At 41.7% G+C, this 18546-nt stretch overlaps 1 protein-coding gene across 11 annotated transcripts in view; it reads left to right on the forward strand.

Annotated features, from left to right (window-relative positions):
• The first annotated feature begins 484 nt into the window (after positions 1-484).
• The window catches only part of ep300a (E1A binding protein p300 a), a 28795-nt gene continuing 10733 nt past the window's right edge, over positions 485-18546 (forward strand). For 6 of the 11 annotated variants that reach the window (XM_034859709.1, XM_034859713.1, XM_034859716.1 and 3 more), the window contains exons 1-18: positions 485-1009; positions 2973-3628; positions 4739-4906; positions 5233-5557; positions 6375-6494; positions 6732-6971; positions 7818-7923; positions 8086-8211; positions 8942-9059; positions 9420-9561; positions 10361-10435; positions 12527-12612; positions 12865-13017; positions 13617-14096; positions 16318-16726; positions 16869-16987; positions 17272-17335; positions 17641-17816. In XM_034859709.1, coding sequence (XP_034715600.1) covers positions 916-1009; positions 2973-3628; positions 4739-4906; positions 5233-5557; positions 6375-6494; positions 6732-6971; positions 7818-7923; positions 8086-8211; positions 8942-9059; positions 9420-9561; positions 10361-10435; positions 12527-12612; positions 12865-13017; positions 13617-14096; positions 16318-16726; positions 16869-16987; positions 17272-17335; positions 17641-17816 — 3657 coding nt within the window. In that variant the 5' untranslated portion in view covers positions 485-915. The remainder of the gene's footprint in view (positions 1010-2972; positions 3629-4738; positions 4907-5232; positions 5558-6374; positions 6495-6731; positions 6972-7817; positions 7924-8085; positions 8212-8941; positions 9060-9419; positions 9562-10360; positions 10436-12526; positions 12613-12864; positions 13018-13616; positions 14097-16317; positions 16727-16868; positions 16988-17271; positions 17336-17640; positions 17817-18546) is intronic. The other 5 variants (XM_034859711.1, XM_034859714.1, XM_034859718.1 and 2 more) reach the window with 3 other exon arrangements.

Consider the following 18546-nt stretch of genomic DNA (forward strand, 5'->3'; position numbering starts at 1 on the left):
AATAAGGCAGATAGGACTCGGCATAAAATTGAATAAATGTCAGTTATTGTAATCAAGTTTTGCCAAGTAATTCCACTCATGCATACATTTTTCTGTGTTTGTGAATGAAGCCACCTTGGTCTACTGCACTAAATGTTTATTTAGCTCTTTTTAATAGTACTGGCAGCAAAACTGGCAATTATATTACTTGCATTAAGATAAAAGTTGAACATAATCCAACTTTAATCTTTTCAACTAAACCTCACCAAAAAGCAGTTGGAAGTTCAAGTTGCTGCATGGATACATTTCATGATTATTATCTATTGTGTTTTTCTTTTACATGCATAGTCCAGCAAATAATCATTATACTTTATTCACTAATGCAGCTGCACATTTGTCAGCTACATATATATATATATATATATATATATATTTTAATTTATTTGCATCCCCGCATCTTTATAGTCGCTGCCACCAGCAGCACCACCATCACTTCGCAGGCAAACGAGCCTTTTCTGCCCGACATTATCTCCATCCAGACTCCGCTGGAAAGGAGGTTGAAATGAGGGATGCAACCATGGGAGAGTGACCCGGGGATAGTTTATTTACATCCGAAGAGGCTGTGTAAGTTTAGAGGGAAGCCGCTGCGTGTGTCTCCCTCTTTACTTTCACCGACCCCCTCCTCCTCCGCTGGCAGAAAATTATAAAGAACAAAAAATCCGACGAGGGAGGGAGGGGTGTTGATATACGCCGAGGCTGAAATCGAGAGGCGAACCCAGGGAAAGAGGAGTAATTTGTACACTGGACTTTCCCCCTCTTAGTCCCCCCAAAGGAGGGGGAAAAGTCGCAATATTGGAGACGAAAGGGAATGAGATTATAAGGACGTGAAAACGTCTGCAATTGTGGATACTTTATATATTTTTATTTCGAAAAAATATGGCCGAGAACGTTCTGGACTCTGGCCCGCCTTCAGCCAAAAGGCCTAAACTCTCCTCTCCGGCACTTTCCGCCTCCGCCAGCGATGGAAATGGTAAGTAATATTTTATGATATCATTTCTTACGGTGTTATTCGTTAAGTTTATTGCTTATCAGCGGACTGGATTTACTTGAAAGAGGAAAAAGACGCGGGATTACTCTTCTGTTTTTGTCGTAGCTTGCTAATGTTAGCTTCCTAGTAGTGAGTGTGTGTCGGACGTGTAGAAGAGCTCCCCCAGCTAGCTTGCATGCTAACAGCCATTTTAGCTGGAGGTAGCTCTATTAGCAAAACGCTAGGCTAGCTAACTGAATGCGGATCCTCAACTGTCGGTCCCGTGTCTAATGGCTACCTTAGCCGGTCTGATAATAAACTCAATGCCATGCCAACTTAAGATGAAGTTGTTGGTTTCTTACAGTTGTGCCAAATTGACATTCAGATACTGCTAACCCCATTCTGTGATTTGAGTTTCCAAGCCTTCAAGCGTCTAAAGCAATCTGTTGTGTTGCCCCATCAAAACTAGTACTCTTTTCCCAGAACTAACCTTAGCTACAGTGAATAGTACTGGCGAAAGCGGAGGTTGTCGATGGTGGCGAGGCATGCCTTGTGGAAGAGACAAATTTGGGCCCACGGGTCCGACTGATTGTTAAGCTTATTTGCCGTTGTTGGTGTGTGTTTTTGGTGGATGGCGTGTGACAGCACCTGGAATAGTGGCCTGAACGCCAAACTGTGGAGCATGGACAGCGCCATGTCCTGCCACTGGGTTATTAACCAGCGAGTAAAGTTAGCAAGCACATATGCTGCAAGCATCTGCTCCATTTTATAACTTAATCATTCATTTTACCATGAACAGCTGCATCTTGGGCTGTCCACTCAGCTCAGGTTGTCCGTTGCAGCCAGCATCTGTGGACACGGACATTTAAGGTTGTCATCCAGACGTCTGTCACATTTATATCACCTTGATTGATATTTTTCAATGATCAGTACAGTGCTGTCAAGAAAGGAATCTGTACAAGGAATAAAATGAATTGCACTCAAAGTTATTGTCTTCAAAGAATATTTGTGACACTACCGTGTGTGTGTGTGTGTGTGTGTGTGTGTGTGTGTGTGTGTGTGTGTGTGTGTGTGTGTGTGTGTGTGTGTGTGGTGTTAAATTGAGAAACAAAAGCAAATGACAAATTGATAAGATTGGGATGAGAAATTGGTACAAGTTCTTGGATAATGTTATACCCTGTGCTTGCACCTTCAAAGAGCAGTTTGGAAATCGTGTTGCTGCTGATTACAGATTTGTTAATTTTCAGATTAGGTTAATTAAACCATCGACCTGCAATATTGTTGTCATTGTAGTTAAATCATTTGATATGGTCACAATTCTAAGAAATGACTGTCAAATTACAAGTGACAATTAGGAATAAATTAAATTCTGTACTTTTTTAAATTTGCAGGGTTTTTTGGTATTTATGTCCATCATAAAGAAAAAGAAAGATACGTGATGGACATCATGTATCTTATTTGACTGCCTAAGTTGCTGTTGAACTCACTCGATACAGACTTACACAGTGAGTGTGCGTCTCTACTGACTTGGCTCCATTTTGTGGCGTTACTTCTATGTCCGTTGGTCACCTTGTCTGAACAAACCTGTCCTTGCGACGGGTTGAATCACTTTACCGGTCAGGGGTTCTCTGTGCGAGCAAACCATGTGAGCGTGTGTGTTTGCAATGTATGTTTGTGCATGCAGTCCTTCTGGATCTCACCTGAAACTTCGTGGTCACTTGTGTAATTATTCCTGGTGGCATGTTATTAATTTCTGAAGGGAGAAAATTGTCCATACACCTCCTAAACAGCTTTTTTTCAGTTTTTAATGTCAAACATGCAATTTTCTCAGTCATGCTGAAGAAATGAAGGATCACACCAGGTTGACATGGCTGTGGCCCTTTTTGTCTTCCTCTCACATTTCCCTGTTTTTCTCCCATCTCCTTGACTCTTCTTGCCTAAACTTTGCATTTCTTCTCCATTTTAGATTTTGGCTCACTGTTTGACCTGGAGCATGATCTCCCAGACGAGCTCATCAGCTCTAATGAACCAGGCCTGGTCAATGGTGGGGACCTCAGCCAATTGCACACCACTCTTGGAGGAGGACCTGCAGGGCTGGGTCCTGGAGGAGGCAGTGGAGTTGCAGGAGGAATGGGACTTGGACTTGGCGGAGCCCAGGATGCGGTTGCCAAGCACAAACAGCTGTCCGAGCTTTTGCGCTCAGGGGCACCCACCTCGGGACACCAAGGAGCCATGGGCAGCCAAGGAGGCCCCACCACCATGGGGCAACACTTGGCCAACATGAAGGCATCCCCTGGCCAAGGACCTCCACAGATGATGGGCCAGGGGCAGCAGCACCTCTCCCCTCAGCAGCAGGCCAACATGATGCAGCAGCAACAGAATGCTGCAGCTGGAATGATGGGTGGCATGAACAGGGCGATGATGGGAGCACAGCAGAAAGGCAACAATGGACAACAGCAGCCAGGCATGATCGGGACCCAAGTGATGAATGGCTCTCCCAGGATGGGCTTTGGGAACCAGGGGATGGGTGGCAACGGCAACCTGTTGGCCGAGACCCTACAGCAGCAGGGAGCTGGGGGTCAGACCGGGATGAGAGGCCAGCAACCTGGAGCAATGAACAAGGTAGCGACTCCTTCAATTGTAGAAATGTTGTTTTACAACTTCAAGTGGTTTGACATCATTTATTTTTAAAAGTTTGATGGAATTTATATGTATAAAGAATGTTGTCAATGTCATATTGGGTGAAAATATAATCTTGCATTTTCAAGTTTGAAACAGAAACATGGACTAATTTAGCAAGCTTAGGTATTTAATTAATAAACGCTTAGTTACCTACATTTCATCACTTAGTGGAATTGAGAATAGTTGATAACGGCAAGTTTTTTTTTTTTATGATGGATTGTAGCAAAACCTAATCATAAAATGTAGCTTTAGTTTTTCCTTTAACTTAAGCTACTTTTCTGCAGGATGTAGTTTGGTTCATTGTCCAGAAAGAGATGCATATTTTGTATACAACTACAAAAAGTAGTTGGGACCGCAACTGTCTGTATTCTACCAACCATGGGCAATGCACAGCACATTTGTGCATGGAGTTGAAGTGGCAGAAAACTATTCTGCTTGTGTGAGTGACAGTAAAATGTTGCAGTGGCATGCTGTGAATGTGGTGGAGACACTGATGTTTGATTTAGCCATAGAGCTCAAAAGTAGTGAAAGGATTTACAGATTAGGTATAGGGAGCCATAAAAGTCAAATGCAGTGGAGAAAAAGGCAGGGGTACTGATGATTGATACATAAATAAGTGATTTATAAAAAAATAAAATAAAAGTGGAACTATTTCAGATTGCTATAAAACACTCTGCTGGCACCTGTTACTTCGGGAGATGTTAAGTTGTGGTTTGCATCATTTTAAAATATTTTTTTAATGACTTAATTACATATGATTTGATTTAGAAGTACATTTTCTCTTTTCACTAGTGGGTGACTTGTGTTCTTGAGCAGTAGAAAGCGCAATATGTATAAACATGTTCTTTTGGGAGATTAATGATGTGGCTTTGAGGGAGTTCATGGTGTGAGGTCCTGCTCAATTAATGGCTCAGATTTGAGATCTTTGAGAGACAACATAGTTAATTGTTACTTTGCCTGATATATTGTGCATCACCCTCTTATACTCTTCATATCTTTTCATCATTCTAACTAACTCCTTGTCTCTTCTCCTCCTTTTTTTACTCCTAGATGGGGATGATGGGGAACCCAGGGGGCCCTTTTGGAGGTCCATATGCAGGGCAGGGGAATCAAGGTCTGGGAGGCGCAGGGCTGGGCCCTCAGCTCCAGAACAAAGGTCCCATGGCCCAGTTCAATGTGGACAAGAAGAACCAGCCCATGCAGGGAATGGCCGCCATGGTAGGGAACGAATACAAACTTGCTGAAAAAATGTACAGTAATTATCTTTACCAAGATGGCAGATTTAAGTATTCCCTTATCTCTCATCTCTTTCCTCCTACCTTTCTTCCCACCGCACCACTGTACTGCTCTGTGTTCCCTGTTTTCTTCCACTTACTTCAATGTTGGCCTTATTGTATATCAAAAACCGCCTCCTCTTCTTATTCTGTTCTTCCTATCGTCTCTCTACTTCCTGTTCCTTTCTACCTAACCTCTCCCTATTTTGTCTTTATGTGCTGCTCTTGTCTCATTCACATCTTCTTATTCCTTCCTTCTTCACTTACCAGGGCTCCCAGCAGTCACAAACGGGCGTTGGTGGTCCTTCTGGTGCCCCTGTGGGAGGAGCCCCAGGGATGGTGTCCAACGCTCAGGCAGGTCTGGTGGGTACCCAGGTTTCTGCAGCGTCTGCTGCTGCCGGAGCACCACCCACAGCTGACCCTGAGAAGCGCAAGCTGATCCAGCAGCAACTGGTACTCCTGCTCCATGCACACAAGTGCCAGCGGCGGGAGCAGGCCAACGGTGAAGTCCGGCAGTGCAACCTTCCCCACTGCCGAACTATGAAGAATGTCCTCAACCACATGACTCACTGCCAGGCTGGCAAGTCCTGTCAGGGTGAGTTTAAGGGATGCTGCATGCTCTTGCACTCGGTGGATAGATAGGATGTGTCCCTGTGTTAGAGAAGCAGGCATGTTACTGAGACATTCTTGCTAACAGTTACTTTATCTTTTTAATTATTATAAAAACACCTAGTGAGATCGCAAGCACCCTGTATCTATCCAGGTAATGTATATTGTTTGTGTTGACTGACTCCGTTACATGTACAACAATGCTGTAGAGCTCTGTTGTCATCGGAAAATACTAGTCAAACAGTAGGTAGTTGTATCGGTTGACTTATTCCTTTGTTACGATCCACATGGCCAACGTAGTTTATTTTGAAACCACTGATTATTGTGATTTACTTTCTATAGAGAAGCTCTGTCTTGGGCAGATGTCACCATGCATGCTCAGCGATTTAAGGTTCAGCGTTGACATTGAAATCTATTCTGAGATTGACGAGCTAAGAGAAATTAACCACACTGGCTACAATCTTACTGTTGAAGGAATATGTCACCTAATGCAACAGTATAGCTCTTAGGCAAACAACGCAGGAGACATAAGATATTAATGGTTCTGACTACACAGATAATACTTATAGGTATACTGTTAGTTAGTTTTGGGTAGTACTTAAAAGTATTAAAGTAATAGAAAACACAAGCATTAGGTTAACTTTGTAACAGTTTTCTGTGTCTTTTTTTCAGTAACCGGCAGGATTCTCTAATAAATCTTATTTTACCATGACCTCTTTTTTCCATTCTTGTTCTCCTGCCACTTTTCACTCCCTCATATAGCTCTGTGTTTCCTTACTCTTTTTGTCCTTTTTCATCCTCAGTTGCTCACTGTGCATCGTCAAGGCAGATCATCTCTCATTGGAAGAACTGCACGCGGCATGACTGTCCTGTCTGCCTGCCACTGAAGAATGCCGGGGACAAGAGGAACCCGCAGTGTGAGTGTCTGTATCTGACCAAACAATGTTATACATTCTTTTTCTTCCCACTACACTTTACACTATAAATGTATTTATTATGTATTAGTGGGCTAAACACAATTTATAGTGAACTAAAGGAAAATATGATTTACAGTACGAGGTTTGCGTGTATATTCAGTCACAGGGTTTCTTATGTTATTTTATATCTACAGATCAGATGCATTATTAACACGTTCTTCTCCTCTTTCTTTGTCCACACAGCTCTACTCGGTGCAGCCGCTGCAGGTCTGGGCAGCTCTCTCGGGGCAGTACCCGGTGGCCAACAGAGTGCTCCCAACCTCAACCCGCCGAGCCAGATTGACCCCAGCTCCATAGAGAGAGCCTACGCAGCCCTGGGCCTCACCTACCAGGGCAACCAGATCCAGGTTCAGACAGCCCAGTCCAATATGTCCAACCAAGGCTTGCAAGGCCAGGCTGGCATGAGGCCTCTGAACCCAATGGGTGAGTTAGGTTTCATGTCCACTTGCTTTACTCTAAAGAAAGACATACCTTCCTCTGTTTCTGATAGCACTGAGGGCTAAGCATTTTTCCAGAGCCCGGACATTTTAGAAAGTAAGAGAATTGTATAGAGGGTTAAATGCTTTAACCCTTGTATTGTCTTCCCGTCAAAATTAAAAATCAACACTGTAGTTGATGCTTTTTATCGTCTTACAACACTATTGACGCTTTTTCTCATTGTCATTGTTTTTGTTTTTTCAACAGTACATAACACTAACTTATTAACTTAAGTTTAGTTATTTGTGGGATTTTTTTTGGGGTCAATATACTTCATTTATAGGAAATTACACCTAATGTTTGAGTTAGAAGAGCAGAAATTAAGAATTATTTACATTAAAATTGAAGGAATGTATGTTAATGGTTAATCACAGACTGGAATATGTCAACTTTTACTCAATACTTTCTCAAAACCCCTTGAATGTTTTTTTTTTTTTTTTTTTTAATGCTATAAAATTGAATAAGACAACTCAAAATCAATGAAAATAGAGCTTTTTACTTGCCAAAGAACGTTGTGTGGAATCAATCAGGTTATTTGGGTAGTTACAATTGGGTAGTTAAAAAGAACATTGATATGAAAGGGGTCACTTTGACCCAAGGACAACATGAGGGTTAAGTGGCCTTTAGTAGACCGGTAAAAATCAATCTCATCAGCACCTAGAGAATATGAGTTCAATGCCATGTAGCTTGAAGAAATTATGAGGTAGATGTTAAAGAGCAAGTATAACTGTTATTATTAGATGGGGAACACAAGGAAGCAAACTTATAATGTGCTGCCTTTTCCATGTGTAGGTGCTAATGCTATGGGAGTGAATGGAGGTGTGGGAGCTTCCTCTCAGAGCCAACAAGCCAGCCTGCTGCAGGATACCATGATGCACCTCAATGTGAACAGCCAAGGGTAAGAAGGAACACAGATAATATGGCGTTTGGCAGACACCCTAATTTAAAGCACCTATCTAAAGCACCTATCATGTTTACATCAGACCAGGGCACACAAGTGTGTTTTATTGGTTTCTTCAAGAAGTTAATTAATCAAATTATGCCCTCTTATATCTCCCAGTTTGATGAATGATGCCAGTGGGGTTGGTTCCATGCCCACAGCAGGCCCTCCCTCTACCTCAGGCATGAGGAAAAGCTGGCATGAGGACATCACGCAGGACCTACGAAACCACTTGGTACACAAACTGTAAGTATTAAAGAGTAACGCCACACAAATGTAAGTTAGCACTGTACATTTAATCATATTTTTGTTGTAGTTTTCAATGAGATTTCTTTTCCAACAGTACAACTATTGTGAGAGTGTAGACAATAGTAGACACTTTTATGTGTTGGCTTTTGATAAAAAAAAGAAAGTTTGTTTAGGCTGGCTTAGATTAGCCCCAGTTTGTGCCTCAGAAAACATAACTGATCGTAACGCCTTCATAAGCGCTAGTGGAGGGACAATGTCGCACAGGAACAAGACGTTTATTCCTTTTAACGCATCTCTTAGGCCTTCTGCTAACTGTACTATATTCAGAGCTTGACAATATATATTTTTTGATGATTGACAGTAACGTTAACCGCCTTCACACAGCTCTTATTGATCATTCCCCCCAACACGTGAAATACCTACCGCTTTTTTTCGCGGCCACATGCACTAACATGCGCGTGCAGCTGGACGGGCAATCAAAATGAAGAACCGAGAACACACACAGAGGGAGTGTGACTTAATTGTCTGCTCAGAATGTCATTACTCCCCTGTTTCTTTATATAGCAAATATTGCAAAATATTGGTTTACATATTAATGTAATGTTGAAATTTGAGTACAGAACCTTTTTAAGCAGTATTTGAACTTTAGGAGATAATTTCATTTTCAACTCCTTCCCCCCCCCACCTCCTTGTTTTGCCCTCCTTCTATTTGTTCTCCCACCCACAGTGTTCAGGCCATCTTTCCAACTCCAGATCCTGCTGCGCTCAAGGACCGTCGAATGGAGAACCTGGTAGCCTATGCCAGAAAAGTTGAGGGAGACATGTATGAGTCGGCCAACAGTAGAGTAAGTTGCTCTCTCCATTAGCTCAGTGTGTTACTCAGCCAAATAGGAAGACTGCTAGGAAGTTTGAATATCATTTTGCGGCTGTATACAGCTACTTGTTCCATCGTAGATGAGCTTCAGAAAGATAATAAATGTTGCATTGTTGGACTAGGTGAAAACGTCGAGTTTATGAGCTTGATGGGTTAATTACTTTGAGATAAAGCCCTTCCTGTGTATTATACAGTTGCTAACTTGTCTTTTTGTTTTCAATGTCATCACTGATATTCAAAGAGTTTTTTTTTTTTCTACTGTCTTCCATTTCTGAGAAGTTTATCCCCTAAAGTTTTCATTATTTTGTTGACATCTGTCTTTTTTTTACAGGCTGAGTACTATCACCTGCTAGCAGAGAAGATCTATAAGATCCAGAAGGAGCTAGAAGAGAAGAGGCGGACCCGGCTCCAGAAGCAGGGTCTGGGCATCGGGCCTGCAGGCATGGGGCAGCCCCCCACTGGACTACCTCCAAGTGAGTGGGCATACAGCATATGTAGACTAGGATGAGCTAATGTTACACTGGGCTGCACACATTCATATGAATAATAATTTATTTGGCGGAATGTGACATTGGGACATTTTACTATTGTTTTGTCCCTCTCACCTTATGGTTTGAGATTCAAAGCTTTGTGACTGCATGATTTTTTAATCATATTTGTTTTATCTTGATGTCCTGTTTTTTCTGCATTTGGGAGAATATCAGGGATCAGTTAAGTTATTTTTCAAGATATAGGTTATGTCTCTTTGACAAGATAAGGGCTGCACAATATATTGTTTTTTTATCGTCATCGCAATATCAACTAATAGTTGTATTTTAGCGGAACACTGAAAGCGGCAGAAAGACAGAACTGAGTACGCTTTAATATTTCTTGATTTATAGCAAGTAATATCGTTATAGTGATATTCAACAACATAATCGCATACTTTCCTCATATGGTGCAGCCCTAGACTGGATCTAGGCTCTAGACTGGAATGCCATGCTTTAAACCTTGTCAAGTGTTTTCTCACAGTTAATCCAGCCATGCTTGGTCCTCTGAATAGAGTACAGTAGCTTGTGTCAGTCTGTTTTGTGAGTTGGTTCATATTTTATACACATTAGTAATTAACTGTCCCACAGATCTTCTGAGAGAGTCTCAAAACTGCAGAAAAAAAGTTGAAAGAAAGTAACAAGACTTTCCACACATGCTTGGTTAGGGCATTTCCACCTCTACCTCTCTCCTGTGCACAGATGAAAGCTTGATTTTCTTAATCTCCTGTCTCTGTTTTTACAGACGGCCCACTCCCTGACCCATCAATGGTGCGACCGACTGGACCAAATCAGATGGTGAACAGGATGCAAGGCCCAGGTAAAGAACCACCGGGAACCAGGATGCTTTCTTTAAATTCATCACTTTATGGGCGGACCAATTTGACACATCAGCGCATATGTTAATTTAAGTCAAACAGACTAGAACCTGTTTTCACAGGAATGGTTTACTAGTGATATTTTGTGCCCTGGTGTTGACACGGTATTGTGTTTGGAACACGTCACACTTTTGTGAATGTTGCACAACAACATAGAAACCGCGCCACTGCCCATGCATGGGAATTATTCAATAAATCAAAGGATAATCAGGGTATCATATCAGCATTACGCCTGCAATCATCTACTGAGCCTGCTCAGGCCTTTGTCGTGCATATGTGAAAAAGGCAACAAGTATTAGCCAATCAGAGGCAGTGTAGGGCGGGTCTTTGTGATATGCAAATAGAAGAAATATCAAACTATTGTAAAATAAATTCTATTCACCTGCCAATGGCTGTCATTTGGCGTGCAGATTGAAACCGTTCCAAAAAAACTTTCTTGCACAGTTTTTGCTAGTGTGCCATAAGTCAAGCTATGGCGTGCCAATGGTGGCACACGTGCCTAAGGTTGCTGACCCCTGCAGTAAATAGTAGTGTGGTTTCATGTTTTTTGACTGCCCATACTGATTGCTGAACGTCATTGAGTGCCAATATTGATGTTTTCTTTTTTTTTTGTACATCAGCTGGTATAGCTATACTACAGGATAGGTTCGTTTCACTGTGTTGTAGTGTATTGGGATCTACGACATTATACAGCGTAACAAAAGGCTATAAATACTGTGCAACTCTTCAGTATGAATAAAGAATCACAAAAAGTAAATCTTGTTTTCTTATTTGGTCGACAATATGCTTTTAATTAGTGTGTTCAATCAACAGCAGTACAAATAACTCCAATGCAACAAGTGGCCTTCAGTTAGTCTAAAAGCACAACTGAATTATACAATCTAATTCTACTTTCATATTATCACACTCATAAGGTTGGGTGATAGCCAAATTGGTCCTCTTAACTTGGTGTAAGGGTTTTGCTTTCTCTGCCTTTTTTCTATTTAATGTTAGCTGAGCAAACTCGCCATCGAGCCCAACAGCCAAACAGCTGGTGAATGTTCAAATGTTACCAGCCATGCAATAGATTACCATTGTTTTTTTGGCTGGTGAATGAAGCAAATCTACCAGCCATTTGCATTTTTACGAGCATTTGGCTGGTGAATGGTGCTAATTTTTGTTGAAAATCAACGTTGATAAGGAATTGGGCTCTGCTTTGTTTTTCCTTGTCCTTGTGATTGGCACATGTGGGTTTTGCAGGAATGTGGTTGTGTTTTCATTCAGTATAATTTCCATTCCGCTTGTTGTGCCAACCTAGGGCTGGGCGACATGGAGAAAATCAAATGTCACGATATTTTTTACCAGGTACCTCAATATCGATACTGCAGCAATATTTTAGTGTATTGGTTCTTACACAAAATATTTAAACATTGACTTTTTTTTAATTTTTTTATATATATATTTTTTTTGGCCGTTTCTGCCTTTTTTGACAGGAAAAGTTATGTGAGAGAGAGGGCAAGGCATGCAAGAAATCATCACAGGTCGGACTCGAACCCTGGACCTCTGCGTTAAGGCACAAACCCCTCAGTACCTTGACCACACCCGGCCACACACAATGAGATTTTTGATAAATAATCATCAGTAATGTAGATATAACTACTATGTGGGTAAAGGCAAATAATAGAACAGTGTGGAAAGTTCAGAAAATTACATCACTTTACTGTAATTTAGCCTTTAAAACCAAGAAAAGAGAAATTAACTTATCTAAAATCTAAGAAAATATCGAGTCTCAAATCACAATATCAATATAATAGTGATATGTTTACCAGCTTTATGCCAACCTCAGTACACACAAAGCTTTGGTTCCATATTACATGTGCCAGCCTACATACAATATATAAAAATAATGCTAAATTTGCAACTACAAAGCATAATTTCAGATTTCCCAATGGCATATCTTTACTGAATATTGGCGAATGATCATTTGGGGAATCACTAGTTTCCAGGTGACACGTACTGTATGTGTTGTATCATAACAGTCTGTGTTTTGTCAGGTATGAATCAGTTCAATCAGATGGGAATGCAGTCTATGGGCCAGAGGTCCACGCCTCCTCTCTCCATAGGAGCATCTGGTAACCAGGTTAGCACTGAACACACACCATGTACCACATTGTTTTGTTTTAATGTGTATATAAACAAAATTAAGAGTTCACTAGAGTGTACTGTGTCTTTTTATAAATTGGCTACCAGCGTGAGTGGTTTGAAAGTTGTTTTTATTACAATTTAGATGAAAATAAACAGTTTACTAATGCTACTTTAACCATTCAAATGGCATGTCAGAAAATCTACTTCACTGTACTCAACCCCTGCCTATGCTCTTTGATACCTCTAGATGGGAATGGTGGGGTCAAGGATGGGGCAGCCTAATGTCAATCAGCTGCAGAACCAGTATCTGTCCCAGGGACAGTTCTCCGGCTCAGGACCAGGAGTTGGAACAGCTCAGCCTGGGATGGCCCAATCCGGAGCACAGGCAGGCATGGCACAGGTAAGGCGGCATAAGTCATTTTTCCTGTTAGTCAGAGATGTAGTAATAGGGGATGTGTGGCAAGTTGCACTTAAGTCTTTACAAAGGACCGAGATTTGACATTCTGTAAGATAAGGATTCCAAGGATCCAGCTACAATTACATTGGTAGATTCTATTTTTCGATAATATCTTTAGGAAGTACACTCTAGGAAAAATTTAGGATTGTAGATACTTTGAAATGCGAATGTGTTAGATCAATCAAGAACACCCTTTAAAACTGGGCGCCCCTAATAGTTCCTGTGCCGTTAGAGAGCACTACCAGGGACCTGGAGTAGGGACTTTTTGAGGTAGGATCTTTGCATCATGAAACATATTTATAAATGTAGTGATCTTAAAAACATCATGGGTTAATAAAAAAGCACCTGCAGTAAAAAAGGCCACTGAAACAAAATGCAACCGCTGAGGACTTAGTAAATGTTGTTGTTAAATTGTGAATTTATAGATAATCCTAAAAATCATGTCACACATGCTTAATATTCTTCTTGAACTATACCTTTTTATTGATCCTCTTCCTGTCTGTGCTCCCTCTCTCTTCACCGTCCTCCTTGTCTATGCTAAGACGCAGATGGGCAATTCTCCTTCTCTTCCGGTTGCTAGTCCTCTAGCACAGCCAGGTTCAGCTAGTGGTCCTAGTGGCATCTCCACAGTGGGGCCCATGGGACCTCAGAGTGTGGGTGGCGGAGGTCCCAACTCAGCCCCTGCTCCCTCAATGACTCCATCTAACACAAACCAGCAACCAAACTCCATCCCCCATTTGGCAGCCATGCGTGGCTCGCCCTCCCCTGCTCACAGCCGTTCTCCCACTCCTCATCAAACACCCCCCAGACTCGCTGGGTCGCAGACCCCACAGCCACACACCCCTAACGCACCACAAGTGGGTCCTCCTTCAGCCCCCCAGCAGAACCAGCTTGGCCAGGGCCCCGGCTCCAACAAGTCCCTCCAACAGCAGCACATGGGCTCAGCTGGTTCGACAACTCCATCTCATCCTGGATTGGCCTCCAGTTCAACGCCGCATGGTGCTCAGATGCCGCGCACTCCGGTCAGTGTGATTTTTAGCCTTTTGCTTACCCATAAATTAAAACATTAACACCAGTTCACCTTATAGACCAATTTGGAGTGTACGTCACAGTTACGTTACTGCAGCTGCGCATGCATTGTGGTGGCAGAAAAACTGCCAAAAAAATGATGAATATACTTTTTATCACAATACAGCTATGGTTTTTTAGAGAAGACTTTCTTAGAATACATCCACGGCTATAAATTGCTAGTTTCTTAGCTAGCTTGATTTTTCTACCATGTTTTAATGGTTACAGAAAATGAGCCAAACAGCCTACTGGTGAACGGGGGCAGTGCTGACTGTAGCTAAGCTACCTAACTAGCAACGTTAGCTTAACCATAGGGCTGCACGATTATGGCCAAAATGATAATCAATAATTTTGATCAATATTGAGATCACGATTAATCATCACGATTGTTTGTTGATTTTAACCAAAACAAATTTCATTGTCCCATAGGCTATTTATAACTGCTTTCACATCCATATTGTGCTACATTCCTCTTATGTTGAAGTTTTATGTTGTACATAAATACATCTGCAACACATGTAAATGAAAATTATCTGAAATAAATAACCCAGGATACATTTAAAAAAAAAAAAAAAAAAAAAGTATCTCTGAGATAGCTCCTTCACTTGTTTTCAACAGTAACTGATTAAAAGAGCTAGGGACAGAGAGAGAGGGAATGCAATGGACGCTACTCACAGAGTTACGACTGACTGGGCAGTGGAGTTACACACATTGTGTGTATGAAATATCTATTGTCACTGCGCTGCATTTTTATGAGCTATGATATTCTGACCATGGGTCACATCTCTCGCCCAGGTCCAGCAGGCTTCGTCTCACACGCCATTACTCTACAAACTGATGTTAGTTGCATTCAATAACTTCTTTGTTTTTTGCCGTGGCCGCCGCAATAGCAGATACTTTACCAGCGGAAACACTGGTGTAAATACTGGTTTGCCCTTTATGCTTAACAATCTACAGCTGCGTTAATAACAATTAAAACTGTGGACAAATGTCAGAAGTGTCAAGAACCGCCACAGTGTCTCTCCGTGTTGCTGGGAGCCGTGTGTGAGTGAATGGGTGCGGGGCTGTGCGGAGAGTTGGAGGAGATATAAAAACACAGGCATGGCTTTACAGAAGAAACGGCTCATGTAATGCAGTTAAATCATATCGATATAAACATTGTTTACATTTTTATTTCAACCGACCACTGTTACCCAGCAACCGATGGCGGCTGTGGTGACTAGCTAAGTTAACATTACCCGCCCCTGTTCTCCTCAGTCAGCTGGGACATGTGTTCAAACGGCAAGTTCTCTTTGTTTCACAGGATCTCATAGCTTTTTTAGACTTATAAATAAACAAACTCATAAATCTTTCAAGGAAATATGTGTACACGTATCCTTATTAAACCCTTATTAAACAGAGAAATACAACCGTAACTAAACCTTCTGAATTAAAGTTTCTCTCCTTCACCAAATGAAGACTAAACTTAGATTTATCACCTTAACTCATCCAAAACACACTTCATTCAAACTTAAATTCCCCAAAACCGCAGTCTAAACAATCATTGGTGGTTTGGTTGAAATAAATCCTTGATTCACAGAGTAAAATTACGCTGGTTCCACAGCTGTTTACCTGCTGTCAGTCGGTCTCATTGCCCGCAGAGCGGCTCATTCTTCTGCAGACCATTAAAAAACAAATTATGAAAGTTATAAAAATCGACCAGCAAGTCTCTGTCCTGCTACTTCAGTCTATTTTTAATCTGAAACTGTAACTTCTTTGAACAAACGTAGCTAGCTGTCCAGGCTTAAGTGGTCGTGTTTTCATCTGTACTGGGTTGGGAAATTGATAGATCCCACCACAACTGTCCCTTTTCTGCCACCTGTTAAGCCCCGCCCACAAAAAGTCATGATTGTTTCCACCAAAATGGTGTATACCACAGATTCCATTAACCATGTACCAGTAACTTTGGTCTTTCAAGGTTTATTTTACTCTGCTGCTTCCCATACACTGTATCACTTTCTTTTTCATCAGACCAAACCTAATACCATTGCCCCAGTTGTGATTAAACTGCATGGTCTGTGTTTGTCCCATGATTTACTTATTGAGTCACTCAAAACCTTCATCCTGCCCGAGAGTATCGTTCAATTGCTTGTTCACTATTTCCATGCACCTGAGTTTGTTTCTGTCTCTTTCTAGTTGTCCCAGAAGGGTTCATTCCCAGGGGACAGTCAGGCCCTGACTCCAGCCTCTGTCAGCAGCCTGGACACTTCCTCCCAGCAGCCCCAGTCGAACGCTTCAGCCGGCAACCTTGACCCCAAGATGGAGATCAAACAGCAGGATGAGGAGGACGAAAGCGACCCCGGCAGCTGTTCCAAAGGAGGGAAGCTCAGCAACCTCAAAACCGAGGAAAAGCCTGTGAAGTTAGAGGTGAAAAAGGAAGAGTGTTACGGAGAAGGAGGCAAAGGGGTTCCCATGGATACATCGACGGCAACACCGACGGCGAGCATAAAGACGGAAGACAGGAAACCAGAGATAAAGAAGGAGGTGAAAGACGAAGAGGAGACGTCGGAGGCAGCTACTCCACAAGCCCCAGTGAAAAAGAAGAGTAAGGAGGACATTTTTGATTCAAATTGGGTGTTTATTTCATTTTGTCATGGAATCAAAAGGTAACGGAAGCAGTGTAGAAACTGAAGTTTTCCGATAACTCTTTCATCCCTGTCTCCTCTCTGATTTTTATTCCATCCCAGTCTTCAAGCCAGAAGAGCTTCGTCAGGCTCTGATGCCCACACTCGAATCTCTCTACAGACAAGATCCAGAGTCTCTGCCCTTCAGAATGCCTGTAGACCCACAACTGCTGTGCATACCTGTATGTATCCCTGCTGAGGTGGAGATGTATTTGTTCCTGTGCCTTGTATAAACGACAGTGTCCCTATTGGTTTTCACCACATCACTGGGTTCTCTTCCCCACTCTCTTAACTGAAACTGTCATAGTTTTTACCGCCTTTGGTCTAGTTCCCTCACTTTGTGAGAATCTTGACTGCTTTTGCTTGTGGTATATTTACCGGGATGTAGTTTCCATCCTTCTTACTCAAAAAACTGGGACTGAAGTTTGAACTGCTCAATTAAAACATGCCAATTGTGTTCCTGCAGGACTACTTTGATATTGTGAAGAACCCCATGGACTTGTCTACTATCAAACGAAAGCTGGATACAGGTTAGTACTTGCTGCTTAATAATAAAAATAACAAAGTTAAGTCATTCCTGGGAAACCAAACCGACGACAATAACAAATTAATCAAAGTGGAGTGGAGATTTAGTCAAGTTTTAAGTGAGTTCAAGTAAGGAATATAAAGATGCATGGGTTATTTTTTTCCCATTGCACTTCACCATTTGTCATGTAGTTGCAAAGAATATTATTCTGTCTATTTTAATTTGACATGATAATCTGATCTTTTAGTTTCTAATGTTTTTGTTTGTTATTGCATTCCATTGTGCTGTGCTTTGTGTTTTTGGTTGTAGGTCAGTACCAGGAACCTTGGCAGTATGTGGATGACATCTGGCTGATGTTTAACAACGCCTGGCTGTACAATCGCAAAACATCCAGAGTCTACAAGTACTGCTCAAAGCTGGCCGAGGTTTTTGAGCAGGAGATCGATCCTGTCATGCAGAGCCTGGGCTACTGTTGTGGGAGGAAGGTGAGACAGTGTGTTAGATTATTAATGCTAGATGGGTTAAATTGAAAATGTATGTTGGTGAGGGGCGATGTTATTGTTAGAATTAAGGAGAAAGTCTTAGGGTAAAGAATGTTGGATGAAGATGAAAGATGACTGATATTGAATGATGTTTTTGACATTGGCTGATCTGCCTTTTTATGCCATTACTCTTGTCAGTACTTTATCTGTATTCTGTGGGAACAGAGCCTCCTTTGAGATGTATATGAAGTTATGTACTTTGAGAATGTGTCCAGATAAGGTGGTGTGTATGAATGTTATTATGTTTCAGATGCAAAAATTAACTTCAATAATTTACAACTGAAAATGGAAGTGGTGAGGTGGGTTCATAGCTAAATTTGGCTTTGTGCATACCAACGCTATATCCCATTTCAGCTCTCATTAGACTTTGCTATTTTAGGTTTTGCGGAAAACAAAAAACAAGGATTTGCCGTTATTATGAGAGGCTAAGGCTAAAGGTTACTACTGACAATGACACTAAGCAAAGACGTCACACTAACTGTAATAACGCTTGACAAAATTGAGCCCAAAAGAAATTGGCTCAACTCCACACAACTGGGGGAGTTTTTACAGCTCGAATGTTGATGTAGGTTCAGCTCAAAGTTGGACGTATGTTTTCCTCCTTTATTTTTTTTTTTCTTCTAGTGTGTGTGTGTGTGTGTGTGTGTGTGTGTGTGTGTGTGTGTGTGTGTGT

The sequence above is a fragment of the Etheostoma cragini genome, chromosome 21 (assembly GCF_013103735.1).
Source record: "Etheostoma cragini isolate CJK2018 chromosome 21, CSU_Ecrag_1.0, whole genome shotgun sequence".
Taxonomy (NCBI): Eukaryota; Metazoa; Chordata; class Actinopteri; order Perciformes; family Percidae; genus Etheostoma; species Etheostoma cragini.